This window comes from Ctenocephalides felis, unplaced genomic scaffold (assembly GCF_003426905.1).
Source record: "Ctenocephalides felis isolate EL2017-DRISC unplaced genomic scaffold, ASM342690v1 CF-g0.4_SCAFFOLD_01886, whole genome shotgun sequence".
Lineage (NCBI taxonomy): Eukaryota > Metazoa > Arthropoda > Insecta > Siphonaptera > Pulicidae > Ctenocephalides > Ctenocephalides felis.
Genome location: NW_020538040.1, coordinates 96,060,050 through 96,079,392, shown reverse-complemented (window position 1 = coordinate 96,079,392; position 19,343 = coordinate 96,060,050). Strand labels below are relative to the sequence as shown.

Sequence of the window (19,343 nt, the reverse complement as noted above, 5' to 3'; positions counted from 1 at the left end):
TTTGGATAAATTAAAATGACGTTTTAATTTAAAATTGCGCGTAACAGTTTTGAATTACAAATGTGCCCAAAAATAATGATATGATTAATTGAGTAGAAACCTTATAATCGTCCTTCAATTTTGCTAGATTAAATCATATAATTAGTTTTTGTCTATCGCATTCCAAGTCATCTCATGAAAATCCGCCGTGCAGGCGCCCCCCCCCCCTTTTATTTTTCGATCACGGTCGGATTTTAGGGTCCGCTATGAGGTGATTATATGGCGATAGCATTGTCGCACCTGTATTTACCCCGCGGCTTTTCTTTGCCAATTTACATTGGCAGGTCTTTCGCAGAGCATTCAACTTTGACAATACTCTTTTGAGAATATGTTTATTCGAATGATACATTTTCTGCCTATTCTATTTTTTTCATCGTGCGCGGATGCCCATGTCAACAAGATCGCTAGATGTGTTCTTTGTTTGATGAATCTATTCAACATTCAAGGGATTCAACTCTCAATTTTCGCTCTTATTATTGAATCGTGGGATATATTTAGGAACGTTTTGTGAAGCAACATACATAAAATATACTCGCTAAACTTCTTTGCAATGTTTTCATTATAAACAAATACTTGTAAAATTATTAAATTCCCGAATAAGAAGTACATTCGATCATCTAATTTTATGTTTTCTCAACGTTTCAAATCATTCTGAATTGTTAAGTATGTAACCCGATAAAAACTCGGATTCATTACATTTTCGCGACGATAGACCGAGATATTTCTTTATAATTAGCAGATTAGTGCAAAATGTTACGTTGATTTTAAAAATTTAAAAGCTTTCTTTATAATAGAATTATTAAGAAAAAACAAATATTTTAATAAAACGTGATAGGTTTATTGTCCAAAAAACATCCTTAAATGCTATAGGCCTACAAAAATAATTTAATTAATCACTTTAAAAATACAATTACAGATATAAATTGGAAATCGCACTGATTAGTGAAATCTAGTGATATATATATATATATATATATATATATATATATATATATATACAGGGTCCTTAGCGCATATTATATACATATATATATACGGGGTCCTTAGCGCCCGCATGCAACTTTTTTTTAGCGCTCCCCCTATTAATGTTAACTGTTGTAACAGTTTATCATTAAGACTATATAAATATTTACACATTTTTTTTTTAATTTATTTTTGATTATTCTGGATATAGTACACAAAAAATTAGATAGAATCTAAAAGCGTATAAAATACATTGGTTTTAAATTTATTTAGAAAATCGAGGCGATTCGCGGGTTGATTATAATCAAATATTTTTAAATTTTCAATTAATTTTAACGTATGTACAAGATTAATATTTGGGTTTTGAAACATTTTACTTATTTATTATGCGATTTAGTCTATTGAGCAAATCATGTCAAGAGAGCTAAGAAAAAACTAGCTTTTCATTTTTAATCGTAACACTCGTATTTCATGTTGGATTTTTAAATTTTAATTTAATTCAATTTTTTATTATTTACAATATCCAAAATTACGTCGTAAACTTCTCCTTATTGATATCGTAAGAGCCGAATTGTATTCGTCTTGCTTTCTCGTCATATTCAGAGCATCAGAATGTTGTTTTAAAGTTAAATTTTTAACCTATTTTAGAAGTATTGTCCAAAAATCAGTAAAAATGCAAAGAAATTACACATTTCTTGAACTATATTGAAAAAAAAAACGAATTATATTTGATATGTATTATTTCTGCATAGTTAATAAATATTAAATTTAGAGTATGGATACCACTACATAAAAAAACCTTAAGATTTTCGTTCCAAAGTAACTTTTGCTTTCATTTCTCATATTTGTTCCATTTCCATAACCCTAACCACGAATGTCTTTAACGTTCAAAATTTATCAGATGCGAAACATTTGCAACAAAAACAAAAGTTACAACTCGGAATAAATAATCCATTTTCTAGACACTAAATCCCTAAATAATAATAAAAAAAAAATTTATTATAATTTTTATCTATTTTTATTAACAAGTTCCGTTTTAACTAAATCATCTCACAATTTTTCGTCAATTATGCCAAATAATTTAATCTTTCGTAGGTTTGCGCTTACGGGATTGAACACATATAATTCTCTTTTCGATTTCACAGTAACTTCAAACAAATAAAAAATTGAATAAGTAGATTGAGCAATAAACAGAGCTGTTATTTACTAATTTACAGAGTTATTAATCGGTTAATTGTTTCTACTGATATCACGTTGCAAAATAAATCTGTTTTTTGTGTCTCCGTATCCCTAGTTTGATTGTTTATTATAATTAATTAAGTATTCTAGATTTTATATAAATAATAAAGAATATAAATAATATATTAAAAATTTAATTTCCAAAACTCGTTTTGGCGCCCCCTAAGGCGTGCGCCCGAATTTTTTCAATGCAAGGCAAGACCGGCCCTGTATATATATATATATATATATATATATATATATATATATATACTCGTATATATAAATTCTGATGTCTGTTTATTCGTATGATACATTTTCTGCCTATTCTATTTTGTTCATCGTGCACGGATGCCCATGTCAATAAGATCGCTAGATGTGTTCTTTGTTTGATGAATCTATTCAACATTCAAGGGATTCAATAAGATACTTTGCTGAAGAAACCATACCTCTAAAATGAATCCTGTCCCGTGCATTGACCCAGAGATTGAATTGTGAAAAATTCCATTTTAATCCATTTAGAGTGCTTCAATCGCGTCCAAATGTATAATCAACCCCAACTAACTTCGGAAGGTCGATCCACCCATGCCCATGGTTCACCCCTTAGGGCCTCCCCTTAGACAATATACAAATATTGCAAAAAAATATCGTTTTTGATATTTTACTCATCAAAAAAAGATTTTTTCAAACAATTTTTTTCAGATATTAATTCAAACACACACAAAAATGTTTTTTACCAAAAAAATTATTAAAATTCTTCTTTGTTTCAATTTTTCTAATGCATTTTGTCTCTGCGCTTCTATGCTAGCTAGAGCCGTGCAAAATTTTCCAGACTTGAAACTAAAAACGGCTTTGAACAATAGTTTATGAGTTTTACATAGTTTTATTTACATATCTTATGATTAAATAAATTTTATAATAAAAATAAATCGCAAATTTTTGTCATGTTGAAGTACCCAAAATAACGCAACTTTTGTATGGGGGACCTCTAAACGGAGGTCCCAGGGGTTGAACCATGGGCATGGGTAGATTGGCCTTCCAAAGTTACTGGTGGTCGGTCATACATTTGGACATTATTGAGGCGTTCTAAATGAGCCAAAACGGGATTTTTTAATCTTTGGGTCAAAGCACGGGACATCAGAATTCATCTTATAATTAGAGATATGGTTTCTTCGACAAAGTATCTTATTTTGATCCCTAGTATATGACAATCATATGTGCCTATGTGACTTTTTTTTACCCATACAAATCGGCCCGCCCTAATATATATATGCCATTTTCACCTTTTCATTTTTATTCCAATTATCAAAAAATATTCCAATTTTGCTAAGACATTCATTGCTATTCAATGACATCAGAAATAATATTTTCATTGGATTTAATAAATATATAGCCCTTTTGTTAGAATTGATTAATAATCTACTGTAATAAATAACTTTCATTCAGTCCTTAGGTAGGTGTATGAGTTGAGTCAGATTGGAGATTGAATAGTATGTATAGGTTGAATGCGAGTGCGGCCGTAGCGGTTCTAAAGTGAGCTTGAGTCGGTTTGTTCTGTGGTTTGAGGGATTGTTGCGTTTTGTAGCTCTACGTTGAAGGTCTTCATCGCATCGGCGTACGGCTTCTTCCAATTAGTATGTCTCATTCATGACAACAGTCAAAGGGCCGGGGCATTGAATTTTAATTTTTGTTACAATTATCTCGATTTATACAAGTAGATAGCATTCCATTAGAAAAGGAAATTGATATGTAAGGTGTCTCAAAATTAACGCAAGACTTTAATTCCATATAAATGAGAGGTTAAACTAGTGGTGTATGGCATCGTGCCTTAAGGCAAATTGCTGGAACTTCCCGTACCAAAAATAGTTTTTTTAAAAAAAAGATTTTTTTTTTAAACTTTGAAAAAAATAGTTTTTTGAGAAATGTTTAATTTTTGAAGAAAGTTGACTTTTTGAAAAAAAGACCTTCAAAAACTTTTTTTTATTTTGAAATATTTTGGAAATTTTGAACTTTTTTAAAGCAATCGAAATGCTTTAGCTGCATTGAAGCGCGTAAACGCCGCGTCGCCGTCTAACGAACAAACTATGCGGCGGGACCCATAGAAATGTAAACAAAATTGATACATATTATTAAAATCTCCATAAAATATCTGATAATTTGATGTTCATATGTCTAATGATCATTTTTGACCACATTTTTTTAACTTTTTTTTACTAGATCTCCGAAACCGCTAAACCTGTCTTCCCAAAAATGTAATCAGTTCTTCATCTTGCCAATACAAGTAAAATGTTTTTTGAATTATTAAAATCGGACGGCCCTTTCTCTTAAAAACTGAGTTACCGTTTTTGGCACTTTTTAGTCCGTATCTTCGGAACGGCTAGGCCTGCCAAAAACTAATCAGCACGTCTCCTTATTAATACGAATCGAATGTTTTTTGAATTATACAAATCGGTTGATCGGTGTTCCCGAAATCGTCGACGAAAATTTATATCTGCACACACACACACACACACACACATATATATATATATATATATATATATATATATATATATATATACCTAATGACCCGACATGTCCTGTACCCACCTCTACGTTTTTTAATATCCTATACTAATATTTAAACCGTTCAGTTAAAAATAATCATTATTGTTTTTCGAGTTACTATTTACACCAATATATGAGTGATGTTAAATGTAGTACTGTTTCAAATAAAATGATTATTCTCAATTCCCACAGTTAACACTTTAATCATCCCTTTAACAAATATTAAAATATGTTCAATAAAATTATATATTAAAAATTATACACTGCGATTTATAGAACAAATTTATTTCCAATAGCTCAATTTATTTTATTGAATTTAAGGGTTATACAATATTTTTAGACATACCTGTAGATGTGGATGTTTAAATGAATGATTTTTTGTTTATTCACGGCTAAAACATTGATTTTCCAAATTTATCACCATGTATTTATTGTCATAGCATAGATACACGTGTTGAAAATTGAAATCTTTTAAAAAGTATAACAAATTCAGAAAGAATTAATATATAGCATGCGGTCAAAGCACAATATTACCTTGGATTTTTCTACCCAAAATAATTGCTTCAATAATGTTGCCTACAATTTTTATAATTTCGTACCATATTTTAACTGGCTTTTAGTATTTTAATATCTAAATTGCATTATTACTTAAGTTCATATTTGAAGTGAATTAATTTGTCAAATTTTGTTCACATGTGCTCTAATCAACCTACTATCAACAAATTTATTGCAGTAAATGGAGAGGAAAAAAGCGTATGCCCAGCTAATCTTAATCTAAAGTTCAGAAGTGAAAACAATTTGCATTTCGTCACCACCCCCCGCATTAATTGGATTATAACTCTTTAAATTCTGATTTTATCATAACTTGTATATACTATTTTAAAGGTGATTAAATGAGCTACAACTTTATCATAAATTTTACTGTACCTTCTCTTATTTTGAAACGGCGAAGGGTTAAAGGGCTCGAAAGACACTCCTCTTTAAACAATTAGAACTCTATCAATATTTGTGTAACAAAAAATAATAAAAAGCAATAATTAGTCTGAAAAATACCTTGAATTTTCATATATACACTTTTATACGTATTCTTTCAGAGATATTATAATGAGAAATTGCTTTTTTTTACTGAATTTTTTTATGAAACCATGAGTTTTTTGAAAATCGTTTGTACTAATGTTATGGTTTTTTCTAGAATCCATCAAGATCTCTCAAACCAAGTTAATTCTAGATGGAAAACGATTATTTTTAGTGTTGGTGGAAATGGCACTCATAAACTATTTGATTTAAATGAAAAAAAAAACATTGCATGCGTCTCTTAATTGCATGATAGCTCACTCATTTTTCACGCAAAGAAGTACTTTCTTTTAAAGCTTATTTGGAGAACTATAAAAACCCATTTTCATAATTAACTTAATATTGTTCCTAGAACACTGTAAAATAGCGATTTATTAGGATTTTTAATGATATAATTTTATTTTTATTGATAGAAAACGCAAATAAGAAACAAATTTTCAGTAGCCAGTAACTTGAAAAGTATGTGCTTTTTTGACAAACATTATTAAACATTTTTCTCTTATAATTAGTTCTTTTATCCACGCCGAACGTTATTACACCACTGAGAAGAAATGGCATCCCCCCGGTTAGTGAGTCAAAGGAGTCTAAATTGTTTTCACTCTTGAACTTGAGAGTAAGATGAGCCTAATTCCAAAATTCCAAACGAATTGGAAAACAGTAAAAAAAAGTTCAGACCCAAAGCGCTCCATTCCGTAAATATTCCGTACAAAATGCCAACCATATGAATTTTTGACACAATGAAACTTCTAAATAATTTTTTGAATAAGTAATTTTTTTGTATTGTGACTTAGTATAGTGAGGCAGAACGACCGCAAATTGAATATTTTTGAGCGCAATCACTTATGGCAAGTCTCCTTTGCACGAATTCGTACGGCGAATCTCTTCGCAAAGAGCGCAAACAAAATTATTGCAAGCAAAAGCACACGTTGAGAACACGATTCGCCGTGCGCGTCAGATGCATGGGCAGACTGTCAGACGCATGTTACATTATTTGCATCTTATATTAATTTAATATTTGGCACATCTCAGCTGCTTTTCGGCATTAATAATGTAGACATTACATTTTCTTTATTTTTAATCATGAATTTATAATATTTTAATATTCCTTAGCCTATAAGTGAATAGAAATGTTTGGCAAATGACAGTTGTCATTTGTTTTTAATGTCAAACCATGCCTTAAATATTTTAAAGGTCAAATAATAAGCGGTTTTTTGTAATCTTTTCCATTTATTTCTACAATCTAACTATATTTCTATGAATCAAAACATTCTAGAAAATTTCCCGAACAAACTTCAGGAAGATTCATGAAAATCCGAATTATAGTTTAGGAGGATTAATGAAACTTACATTGTTACAGAAGAATTTTATATATAAGATAAATATATATATATATATATATATATAAATATATAAATATAAATATATATATAAATAATATATATATATATATATATATATATATATATTAAATGGTAGAGTCTTGGATTTGTCATTTTCGCATTTCCTTGCTCCCATGGGCTCAAATGGTTCCAAATTGACAAAAAAAAAACAATTCTCTGAAAGTTTTAGCTATTAATATTAACGTTTAGATAGAGCGCAATTCAATGAAAATGTTGTATGGAACTAGCATGGAATATATTTATATATATATATAAATATATAAATATAAATATATATATAAATAATATATATATATATATATATATATATATATATATATTAAATGGTAGAGTCTTGGATTTGTCATTTTCGCATTTCCTTGCTCCCATGGGCTCAAATGGTTCCAAATTGACAAAAAAAAAACAATTCTCTGAAAGTTTTAGCTATTAATATTAACGTTTAGATAGAGCGCAATTCAATGAAAATGTTGTATGGAACTAGCATGGAAAAATTTTCAAAAATTTTAAAAATGTTTTTTAGATGTAATTTAGCGAACAAATGAATGAATAAAACTCGAATGAAGTTTGATTGAAATGCTTTATCTAAACGTTAATATTAAGAGCTAAAACTTTCAGAGAATTGTTTTTTATCAATTTGGAACCATTTGAGCCCATGAGAGCAAGGAAATTCGAAAATGATATATATATATATATATATATATATATATATATATATAATTCTACAATATATATATATATATATATATATATATATATATATGTATATATATATACATATATCCATATTTTATAACAAAAGGTATGCCAAAGTTCCAAAACCTTTGAAACGTAAAGATATATAAAAATTTTCATTTTCGATTTTTTTGTGATAACTATAACTTACTCTACAGGAAGTCAAAAAAACAGCTTGAAATGAAATATACCCAAGCTAAAAACTCTTATATTTCAACAAAATTCAATTTTGCCTTGCCTTTGCTTTGCCTTTTGCCGTATTGCCTTGACGAATATACTTGAATTGGTTATAAAAATATGGTTAATTATAAAATAATACTTTGAAATAATTTTAAACATTTATTTAGTTTTACAAAAATCATAAAAATATTAGAAGTTGAAAAACTTCTAAAATATAAACAAAATAAAAGCTAGTATTATTATAGTAATAGTATAATAATCGTTATCAATACTGAAAGTTTCGATAAATCAAATAAATGAAACAATGAAGGAATAATTTTTAACGGCGATTAAACAAAAATATAAACTTAAAATAAATATAAAATTTAAACTCAAAATAAAAAATTTAAACTTGAAATAAAAGGTACAATTCTACCAACAAACGTAAATCTATAAAGATTTTAAAGTAATCTTAACAATGACAACTAGCTTAAATCAGTTTTTTTTGGGAATTGTGTATGTATGCAGAAGTTTTAAAATACAATTAATATAATAAGGCAAATTTCTTTTAAAACCTTTTCCAGGGTTTTGGGTAAATATTTAATTGGAGCCGTTCTTTGAAGAACTGAAAGCCCGAAGAACTGATAATCATACCCAAATAAATTTACTGATATTGAATATAATTTTAATATTATTTAATAAACTGTATTAGACTATTAGAAAGCTACTGCATTCAAGAGTAGTCTCGGCAACGTATTTTCGAGTAATTGCGACGTATATTAATTTAATAACTTATGATGTATGTTTGTTTTATTAATATGGAGTATAACCTCCATAATAATGGTTATATTCCAAAAGCATAATCGGATCAAAACCTATCGTGTTTACAGGAATGTCCCTAGATTTCTGCATACATATATACAGAACAGCGCCTTAGTGAATCCGTGCCCTATAATTGCCGTGAGCTATACGGGGTTTACCTGTATTTTTATTCAATTTATATAACAAAAATAATTGAGCAAAGATGAAAAGGAAGAAACAATTGATTCTCTCATTACTACGATATGCTAGGTATATTGAAATAATGTAAATAACCTGTGTGAACCTAATTACGGGAGTCATGAAATTGACAATTTCTTGAAAAATATATGCTTGATTTAACTATGAAACTAATCTCTTTTTATTACTGATCAAAAATTTCACAAATTTGAATCAATTAAGCTTATTGGAATCGAAAAAACCTTAAGTCTGCGCATGCGTCCGTCAGTGATTACATTGGTTACGAAATATTTACTCAAGTCAATGGAGAGTTTTGGGCCTGAATATTTTTAATGTGCTCCAATTTGCATGGAATTTTGGAATTAAGAGAGTAAGTTCATCTTATTCTCAAGTTTAAAAGTGAAAATAATTTAGATTCCTTTGCCACTTCCCAGGGGGATGAAATTTCTTTTCAGTGGTGTAATTTTACTTTTTTCAAAATAACATCGGATATCGATAAAAGAACTAATTAGAAGAGAAAAATGTTTAATAATGTTTTTCAAAAAAGAAATTACTTTTCAAGTTACTGGCTACTGAATTTTTTTTTGCGTTTTTCATCGTTTTTTGCAAATATTTCTAAAAATATACATTTTAACGAAAATCATGTAATGAACAAAATTATATCAATTAAAATCTTAATCATCGATGTTTTATAAAGTGTTTTAGGAACAATATTAGGCTAGATATGAAAATGGGGTTTTATAGTATTTAAAATAAGCTTTAAAATGAGTACTTCTGCGTGTAAAATGAGTGAGCTATTATGCAGATAAAAGACGCATACAATGTTTTTTTCATTTGAATCAAATAGTTTATGAGTGAGAACAGGATTTGACAAATTAATTCACTTCAAATATAAACATCAATAATAATGTATATTGAATTATTGGTGAAAAAAATGTAATTTAGATAATAAAATTACTGAAAGCCAGTTAAAATATGGTACCATTTTTTTTTATGTATGTCAAAATGTTCAGAAACCTTCAAAACGCCGAGAAATGCAAAAATTTTCATTTTCGATTTTCGGCCCATTACTATAACTACCCTACGGGAAGTTAAAAAAATAATACTTATTCAAAAAATTATTTAGAAGTATCATTGTGTCAAAAATTCATATGTTTAGCATTGAATACAGAATATTTATTCAAGTCAATGGAGCATTTTGGATCTGAATTTTTTTACTCTGCTCCAATTCATATGAAATTTTGAAATTAGTTTCATCTTACTCTCAAGATCAAAAGTGAAAATAATTTTGATTTCACGGGTAGATGACACCCATGTGTGAGTGCACTTGAGTAATAAATTAGAGTAAAAAAAAGCTTGGTAACCTATAGTGTTGGCTCTGGTAATAAAAATTAGACTTTTAAAACTCATATAAAATATTTATTAAAAATTAATTTGCGATGATTTTCATTTCATAATTTACATTTAAAAATCATTAATTGTGCTGATTGAACACATGGGTGGGATAAGTAATTATAAAAATTTCAATTATGACTTTTTCTTGTTATTTTTTGAATTTTTTTTGGCCCCAATGAAACCAGCGCATTTAGCTGCTCCACAATAGCACTTTTTCTTATCACCACCAGTGGACTCTAAGTTATAATTGAAGGTCAGCTCTGTATCCTGCAATTTTCACAATATACAAATTTGTATACAAATATATACAAGATGGCCTATTTAATTAACCCTTTCCACTCGAATACCGCCGTTTCGGGGACAAAAAGCATATCAATTTTGTAATGCCCGAGTGGAAAGGGTTAACTACATAATTGATAATTATAAAAACTAATAACAATGCTTTTGTTGGTATTATATATATAAACAAACATATTCAATATAACATTGTCTGAATTTTAAATATAATACTTACTGCTTCTATGTCTTTAATGGCAAAGAGTCCAACTCTTGTATCACCGTTAACAGTCCATTTCTGTGTTTCACAATTAGGATCGCACGAATGATTCATAAATCGAGAAACATTTCCTTTTGGCCCAGCATCTATAATTCTATCTTTATCTAGCACTAAGAAATAAAAGTTTTCATCCCGTGCCTTATGTTTAATTTCTAATCTTCGATTAAATTCTATATTATCTATAACGTCGCCAACATATTCTATAATGAATTGACCTAAAAAACAAAATCATCCTTAGTAAGATAATTAGATGTGATATGACATGAAAATTTTCCTCATCAAAATATTTGTTTGAATTCGATATTATCTTTTATATATGAAAGATATTATGAACACCATTTTCTTCTACATATAAACTAACACATACAAAACAAAATGTATTCATATATTTAGGTTAATGAGGTCTGAGTTAAAGAATTTTGTTCGTTAATTATCTACAAATAAGATATGTGTAAGCAATAAGAAAATCTTTTAAAGAGGAATATAATGCATCTAATCATACAAACTAACCTGGTTTCAATGCTTTCAATGTTTTGAGGCCCCATCCTTTACCCTTAGTTACAAAAGGCGTCAATGGTGGGTATTCCCTTTTTTCAAAATCTTGGTTACAACACTTCTCTCTAGCTGGGCAAACTGATGGATTACATTCATAAAGAAGCATACTGAAATAAAGAATGAATGAATAAATTACAGAACTACATTGCCCGAGGAACATATGGCATTTAATCCAATGCAAACAATGTTCTTTAGAATTTCCTTTCTTTTTCTTTATTGTGCAATATATGTTATACTGAAATTTATACTAAAGTGTGCATTTCAACTACAAATTATATGTACTTATTGAGTGATGTGTTATATATAATTATTAATTATATATTATTGTTGTATTTACCGGTTCAAGCACAAACTATTTGGTCCACATGGGTTTAGCGAATTAGGATCACATTCGCAGGGAGTTGTGAGTGACTGATCCACTTCTTGAGATTTAGCATTACCTGCAAATCTGTTTGATTTAATCTTAATGTAGTAGGGAGGTTTGAGATCGCCTTCAAGTTTAGCCGCATGTAATGCTCGTGCACCTAAAAATATGCATAGAAATTTTCTATTAGAAAATACACTAATAAAAACTATATTATTAATTTTACTATGACTTATAAATTTTCTATTAGAAAATACACTAATAAAAACTATGTTATTAATTTTACTATGACTTATAAAATTATTATATTAAAAGGGAAGGGATATGAACAATCTCCCCACAAATATTATACACAAATTATTACAGATTTTGGAATCTTTTAATTGCGTTTAATATTGTTATAATGATTTAACTAAAAGTTTGTATTGTTTCATAAATAACAAAGAATAATCAGCATATTAAATTGATACCTACCTCTAAATTCATTATACACTACATTAGCATCTTTAACAGCTGTAACAAATACTCCATCGAGGTTATTTTTAGTGGATTTGGTATAAGCTGTATCGCCTTCGCAAAATAGAAAGACTTTTCCTCTTGTCGTCCAATGATGATCAAGTGAACCATAAAACCTTCAAGATAAAAATGTTTCATTAGTAACTGAATGTAAAACAAATTTAATTTAAGAAGAAAGAATTGCATTTTTCAATTATAGATAAATACTTCAGTAGAGTCATTTACAGTCATATGATGTTTTTCAATTGATATTTTTGAGATTTTAGTTGAAAAAATAAAATTAAAACAAATTGGTCTCACCTTACACAAAAATTGCCTGGTTCATGTGATACTTTGTATACTTTTGGTGGAATTTCATATGGCGGTAAAATTCTGGCTGGCCACCATCTAAATGTGGCCATTTTGCACCACACTATTTCATTATATAAGGGAAAGCGCCCAGCTTCACAATCTTCACATATGTATTTACCTATAAAAATAATCATTTCATCACATATAATATAATTTCAAAGGTTGTAGAATGTTTTAACCAAATATTGGCGGCTTTAAAATATTTGAAGTAAAAACAAACAATTACAGAAGTATTGTGAAATAGATGAAGCCAGCAAGCATTGAAGTTATGTCTTATCAATAATTTGAAAAATTAATTTACCTTCTGGTTGAGGAATACCTAAGCACTCAACATGAAAAGATGTAGGACACATTTCACAACAAATAAGACTTCCTCCAATAGCACAAATGAAACACCAAATTACATTTATATGCTGAACTAAGCCTGCTCTAGATTTCTTGCTGATGTCAAAATGTTTTGTACAGATTATCTGTGACGAAGTCAACAATATAGTACCAGCTGGTATGCAATTAATGTCTGTGTGATAGGCAGTTGGACATCGGACGCACTTAGATAGTTTCTCACTCAAAAATCTAGATTTGTTGCCTTTAGGATTATCTGATACACATGTGTGACAAACATGATGTGCACATTCAAAACGATCAGATACTTTCTTGGCACCTTTTCTTGAAGATGATGCACCAAACATCTTTGTTTGTGGAAAAGCTTTTAAACATTCATCATGAAAAAAATTTCCACACTGATTAATGCAACATTTGAAGCGTTCCGTCTTTTTTTCACTTCCATAGCTTTCCTTATTGCATACAAAGCATTTTGGTTTACGTTTCAGTGTGCAATTGTGGCATTTGAATACACTAACCCTATTGACAGTAAATCTTGAGCTAAATTTTATTTTGCCAACTTGTTTGATCTTACAACCTACTTCACCATCATCGGAGTCATCATCTGAGCTAGACTCAGACATATCAGACTTGATAGTTGAGTTCATCATTTCTTGCATTTGGGATGAGGCATGCTTTTCAAACAAATCTTTGTCAACAGTAGTCTTTTCCTCAATGGGTAATTCATCAGGAAAAGCGCAATGATAGTGGTAATAATTGCTGCAAGGTCCTTTGCATTTTGATAATCCACCCGGCTTTTCACAAATCGTGCAAACTTTTTCCCGACACAAACCTTGAAATAAACCAGTCTTATATTTCTTAGAACTTATCTTTTTAACTTCACATTCAGATGTGCAATCACTAAAATTTCCAGAGGTTCTATTTCTATTATCAATTGTAAGGTCCAATGCCTCTTTTGAACTCTTTCTAGAGTTTGTGCGAACTAATTGTTTATCTCCTATGTCAATCTTTTCGTCTATTACTCCTGTGTTGGAAGGTTTAATCAACCCATCTTCAAGTTTTGATTTTGAACTGTGGGCAACTGCTACATTATCTTTTGGAGCTTCTGCAATGTCACATTCTAATTGTACAGATCTATTTTTGTTATCAAGTTTGATAATGCCATTGGTCATGTCATAATCTGAGGAAGATTTTTCTTTATCAGCTTTCTGTAGTAATTCTTGTGTCAATTTAGAATCATTCAATTTTTTATGTCGCTCTGATGTACGTCTTATCTTCGGTGTGCTCGTACTATTGGGGGATTCATGAGTTCCAATATCACTTCCTGAAAGCCGTTTGTTTTTATTCAATATCAAAGTTTTAGCAGAATTAGTGCTAGACTGATCTACTTTTTCTGAAACATCGAATGTAAAACTTGGGGTTTGAACTTGATCAAACTTTTCATGTAATCCATCTACAATGGGTAATATTTCTTGATCTTGACTTAGTATATCTCCTGTATTGGTTGTTTGTGGGCCTTGCATGTCTGCAATAACGTCATTATCCATAGAACCAACTTCAACAATTTGGGACCTTGTTGAAATTTCAATTTGTTCCGGAAATTCTCTGGAGTCAAGAGTAGGGCCACTTTTCATGTCATTTTTATTCAATGTGTTTTCTGGAGACGTAAAGTTGGTCAAACATACTTCTTTGGTGTTAAGCAAATCATCTTCCTTTAAAGTAATACTGGAATCAATACTAACCGATGAGCTTAATACATTATCAGATACATTATCCTGAACCTTAGTTCTTTTATCACTACTCCTTGATTCATCACAACTCATTTCCTGATTAGATTTTGCATCAGAGTTATTTGCTTTTTTCATTAATTTTCTTCTTTTCTTTGGAATTTCTGAGGATTTTCTCTTTCCAGGATGCTTCTTTTTGAGTGTGTTAGAATTTAAGGAACTATTGTTTTTGATACTATCAAACAACTTGTCAAAATCATCTGAGCTTCCATTTCCACCTCGTGCAACAGTGGTTTTACCAGTTGGATTTGTCTTAAGACTTTTTATAGTATTTGACTTATTGGAATATGGTATTTTACCAAGAGAAGTACTGTTAAAATAGTCTAGCCTGTATATTTTTGGCCTTTTCATTACAACAGTGGCCTCCTCAATGGCATTCTTCCAGCTAACATATCTCGAAGGTGGAACTATAAAGGCACTGCAATGTTTGGGACTTTTACGTCGCAACTAGAATAAAGAAGAAAGTAATTATATACACTAGAATTATGTAAAAATGAAGTGCATCTTGTTCCTGGGATGAAATTATGAGCTCTAATCAGTTATTGCCACAAATCATTCACACAAAAGCATGACAGAAAAATGTATCCAATTATTGACTATTTATAAACTGCAGTAACAAATCACAATATAAAAGTAAGGATCTAAAGAAGATGTAAGATATCTTTTACAATTCCAAAAAATTTAAGACAATACAACTGTTGTAAACATCCACTATGACAAATATAGATTTTACAAACATTATCACATGCATTTTTAAAATTGTGGTCAGTTAATTTAAATAAAAAATTTACTTCTGGAGTTATTGCATCTGCTTGTTTTTTAAAATCTTCCAGACTTGTGAATGCAAATAAGCAGTGCGCCTTCAATTCACTTCTTCGCCCATTGTCAGCAAAAAACCGAACATGATAGTATTTAGATTGAGAAGCATTTCGCCCGCCTTTTGGTTCTGAAACATTTTTCTTGTTTAAAGAAAATACATATATACACCATTCTAAATGAGTATTAAATATTCAGTAATGATTTAATAAAATTCATATATGTGTAGGTTACCTGATAATTTTAAAAATGAGCCTGTTGCAGGATCATCACAAATTAAACAAGGCCAGAACGGATAACTTCCGATTCTTCCCCAACAAATGTCACCTTCAGACCATTCATCATCAACTACAGAATAGAAAGGCTCATTTACAATTAAAGAAGAGATCAGAGGATTTGAAATATTGCTACCTAGTTGATTGGCTATAATTTCCTCCTTAAAAATATTATACGGTGTCAAGTTATTTGATATCATCAACCCATCTGTTTTATCACGATGCATTAGGGGTTCGTGTAACTTATCATAAGAAATTCGGGTTGGTGCAGAATAAGACTTTCTTCTGTTCTTTTTAAATGTGGTAATTTCTCTATTTTCTATGTCATCCATTTCGTTATTTGTCAAGTCAGGAATTGTCTTATTAAGAGACTTTTCATAATTGTAGAAGCTTGTATTCTCCAACAAAATAGGAGAATAGCTTGTATTTTTAAAAACTATATCGCGATACTTGGTAATTAGTTTAGATCTCGATAAAAGAGCATGTTTTCTATTTTCATGAAATAGCTTGTCCATAATTTCAAATGACTTTAAATTCTCATTAACAGGTTCAATTTCAAATTCATCTGCAGATTTGATAGGATCTGATTTCATTTCCACTTTTTCCATTGATGTATCAGAGCTCTGATTGAGACTTGTCTGCGCTCTCCCATACCTATTTTCATAAAATAAGTAATAATTTAAACTGACATTATATAAATAACAAGTACAACATAACAATCATAATATAATGCTTCTTAATTTAATTTTGTAATAAACTGAATAATATAAAATAAGGTGGTAAATCTTTATATATATAATTTATACTTCAATGTGACTGTACAAAGATAACATTTTTTATTATATGTATATATATATATATATATATATATGATTTTAGCATACAATTAGAATATCAGAAAGAATAAAATAAGTGTTAACCTGCTTCTTGATTTGGAAGTCGTATTGTCAAATTGGAGGTAAACTGGATTAAAATCAGAATTAAGCATCTTTTGTAATTTTAATTGTTTGTCACTAAGTGTCTTCGAAGATTCTTCTGCGTCATTTGTTTTAGAGCCATTTGAACCCATAAGAGATTCTATGCTCATAGCATCAGATGCACATACATTTGTGATATTAAAAGATTCCATCTGAAGATGATAAATAAACACATTAAAAATTACACATTAATTATAAACGAGAGTTGAATTACTTAGCCAGTTCTATTTCAGCTATAGCTTTAGAGGAAAAATATCTACAAGAAACTCATTTATACAAATTTTTTATGACGTTTCCGTACACTCATGCGAAAGTATGCTTTTTAATAATAATTGCATAAACGATAGCTAAAATATTCATAATAAAAGGCAAGTCAAGGTAAATTTAAGCAATAATTCTATTGTTAAATTTGATAGGAATTAGTTAGTTATTAAGGTTAATAATATTTCACATAAACTCCACTATTAACAATTTAAGTATTCTCATTGATAATAAAACATTTGTTATTTTACTAAAACAAAGCATATAACAAAACATATTCGAAAAATATTACAATCTTACCATTTATTTGCACATTTGTAACATTTATTATGAATTTCAATGGAATCTTCACAAGCACGTACACCAAAACCAAAAACTAATAACTATAGGCGGTTAATACAAATTATGCATTTTGTAAAAAGTGGCGCTACCGTCGTTTCGTGTTGCAATCAAATAGACTAGTATCTTTAGCATAGGAGATTGGCCAAATTTCAACATTTGTCGTGGACAAAACGTCTTAATTCTAATCCACAATCCACAAAAGCCCCTTTTAGTAAATCACTATTTTAAAAATATTGAAATTAGTGGTCGTCCATTAATTACGTGAGTCATTTCTAAAGATTTTTAGACTCCTCCCCATTTATGATACATGGTGATATTTAAAATTACCCATCACACAATATTACGTGTATTTTTAGTACTTTTAAAATCGTATAATTTTAGATTTAAAAAAAAAAAATTAAATTTATTTTAAATTGAGATAAAAAATAAATACACGTGCCATCTTACTACCCTCCCCTCCAACACGTGTATTATTTTTGATTTTTTTTCACCCCTTTTGAAACTCAAGCATCACATGATTAATGGATGCCCCCTTACTCAACCGTGATTTGATTGTTGTTAATCTGTAAATGATTACAATGAAGTTTAATATTTCCAACTGTAATAAACAATCTTTTTATAAAAATTTACTAAAATGCATACATTTTGAATAAATGTGTTTGATTACCATGAAATCAAAGAAAAAACGAAATTATACCTACCTTTTCAAAGAACACTTTGTCTTCATACACTCATTGAAGCTGGATGCTGCCTAAATTATCATTCTTACTATTTTCTCAAAATGAAAATAAATGCAATAATTAATTTGATTGATCGCGCTTTTTATCTATAATTAACGTTTCTGTTATGATATATATATTTATATATATGTATTTATATAATAATAATGAAAACAATCTCACTGACCTCAATAGCCATACGAGCAGTCTTAAAAATTATCTATAACCCTATAGAGGATTTCATCTAAAGAAATTTACTTACCACAATAAAATCCCTTTCTTTAATTCTCTTACAAGTATTATTAGTAGTATATGAAATCTATACAATTCTTCGCTTCAAATTTACACAAGCCAATCAAATCTTACCCCGAACTTTTTAGAAATCAAGTCCATTGCTAAACAATTTTAGTTAACGTTTGCGCCAACATAATAATTAATGATTATAAAATAGTAAATATAAATCTATATACCAACACAACAAACCATGACGAAAAGTGTTTTTAACTTCAGTATCATAGATAAATAAGCATAATGTTCAGTATCTTGTAATTTCAAGAAAAGTTTTCAAATGCGTTTTAAGATGCGCAAATATAATGAAATTATATTTCATCCTTGACTAGATTTTATTATTAGATAAAATTTCGAAGTTTGTCAAAATCGATAGGCTCTAGTAACTATATGCACCTCATCTTTATTGACTCTTCATGAAAAATGAAATTAAAGAAAGTATATATATAATACAGTGGCGTCGGAACCGTGTGGGCTGGGTGGGCTTGCGTGTGTATGTGTGTTCGGATACAAATTTTCGTCGACGATTTCGGAAACACGGATAAAGCGATTTGAATAATTCAAAATACATTCGATTCGTATTGATAAGGAGACGTGCAGATTAGTTTTTAGCGGAGGTAGGTCTAGCCGTCCCGAAGATATGTGGCAAAAAGTGCCAAAAACGGTAC

At 29.3% G+C, this 19,343-nt stretch overlaps 1 protein-coding gene across 3 annotated transcripts; it reads right to left on the bottom strand.

Moving 5' to 3' along the window:
• Positions 1 to 10,592: 10,592 nt before the first annotated feature.
• Positions 10,593 to 17,703, bottom strand: LOC113377385 (probable histone-lysine N-methyltransferase Mes-4). Of its 3 annotated transcripts, XM_026617690.1 has the most exons (12): positions 17,627 to 17,703; positions 17,009 to 17,217; positions 16,225 to 16,742; positions 16,048 to 16,161; positions 15,789 to 15,943; positions 13,170 to 15,444; positions 12,818 to 12,986; positions 12,476 to 12,633; positions 11,975 to 12,161; positions 11,593 to 11,744; positions 11,041 to 11,297; positions 10,593 to 10,793 (listed from the first exon to the last, which is right to left on the bottom strand). In XM_026617690.1, the coding sequence occupies exons 1-12, from the start codon at positions 17,627 to 17,629 to the stop codon at positions 10,659 to 10,661; spliced, it is 4,332 nt and encodes a 1,443-aa protein (XP_026473475.1). In that variant the 5' UTR covers positions 17,630 to 17,703; the 3' UTR covers positions 10,593 to 10,658. The 3 variants fall into 3 exon arrangements, with proteins under 3 accessions (XP_026473475.1, XP_026473473.1, XP_026473474.1); XM_026617688.1 differs by having other exon boundaries at positions 16,048 to 16,742; XM_026617689.1 differs by lacking the exon at positions 17,627 to 17,703 and adding an exon at positions 17,280 to 17,360 and having other exon boundaries at positions 16,048 to 16,742.
• Between the last annotated feature and the right edge of the window lie 1,640 nt (positions 17,704 to 19,343).

Bases quoted from the DNA above. Each gene is read 5' to 3' on its own strand.
- LOC113377385 (XM_026617688.1), bottom strand. The intron at 15,944-16,047 runs GTAACCTACACA...AAAATGTTTCAG, and splicing joins CTCATTTTTAAAATTATCAG to AACCAAAAGGCGGGCGAAAT. The intron at 12,987-13,169 runs GTAAATTAATTT...TTATTTTTATAG, and splicing joins AGGTATTCCTCAACCAGAAG to GTAAATACATATGTGAAGAT.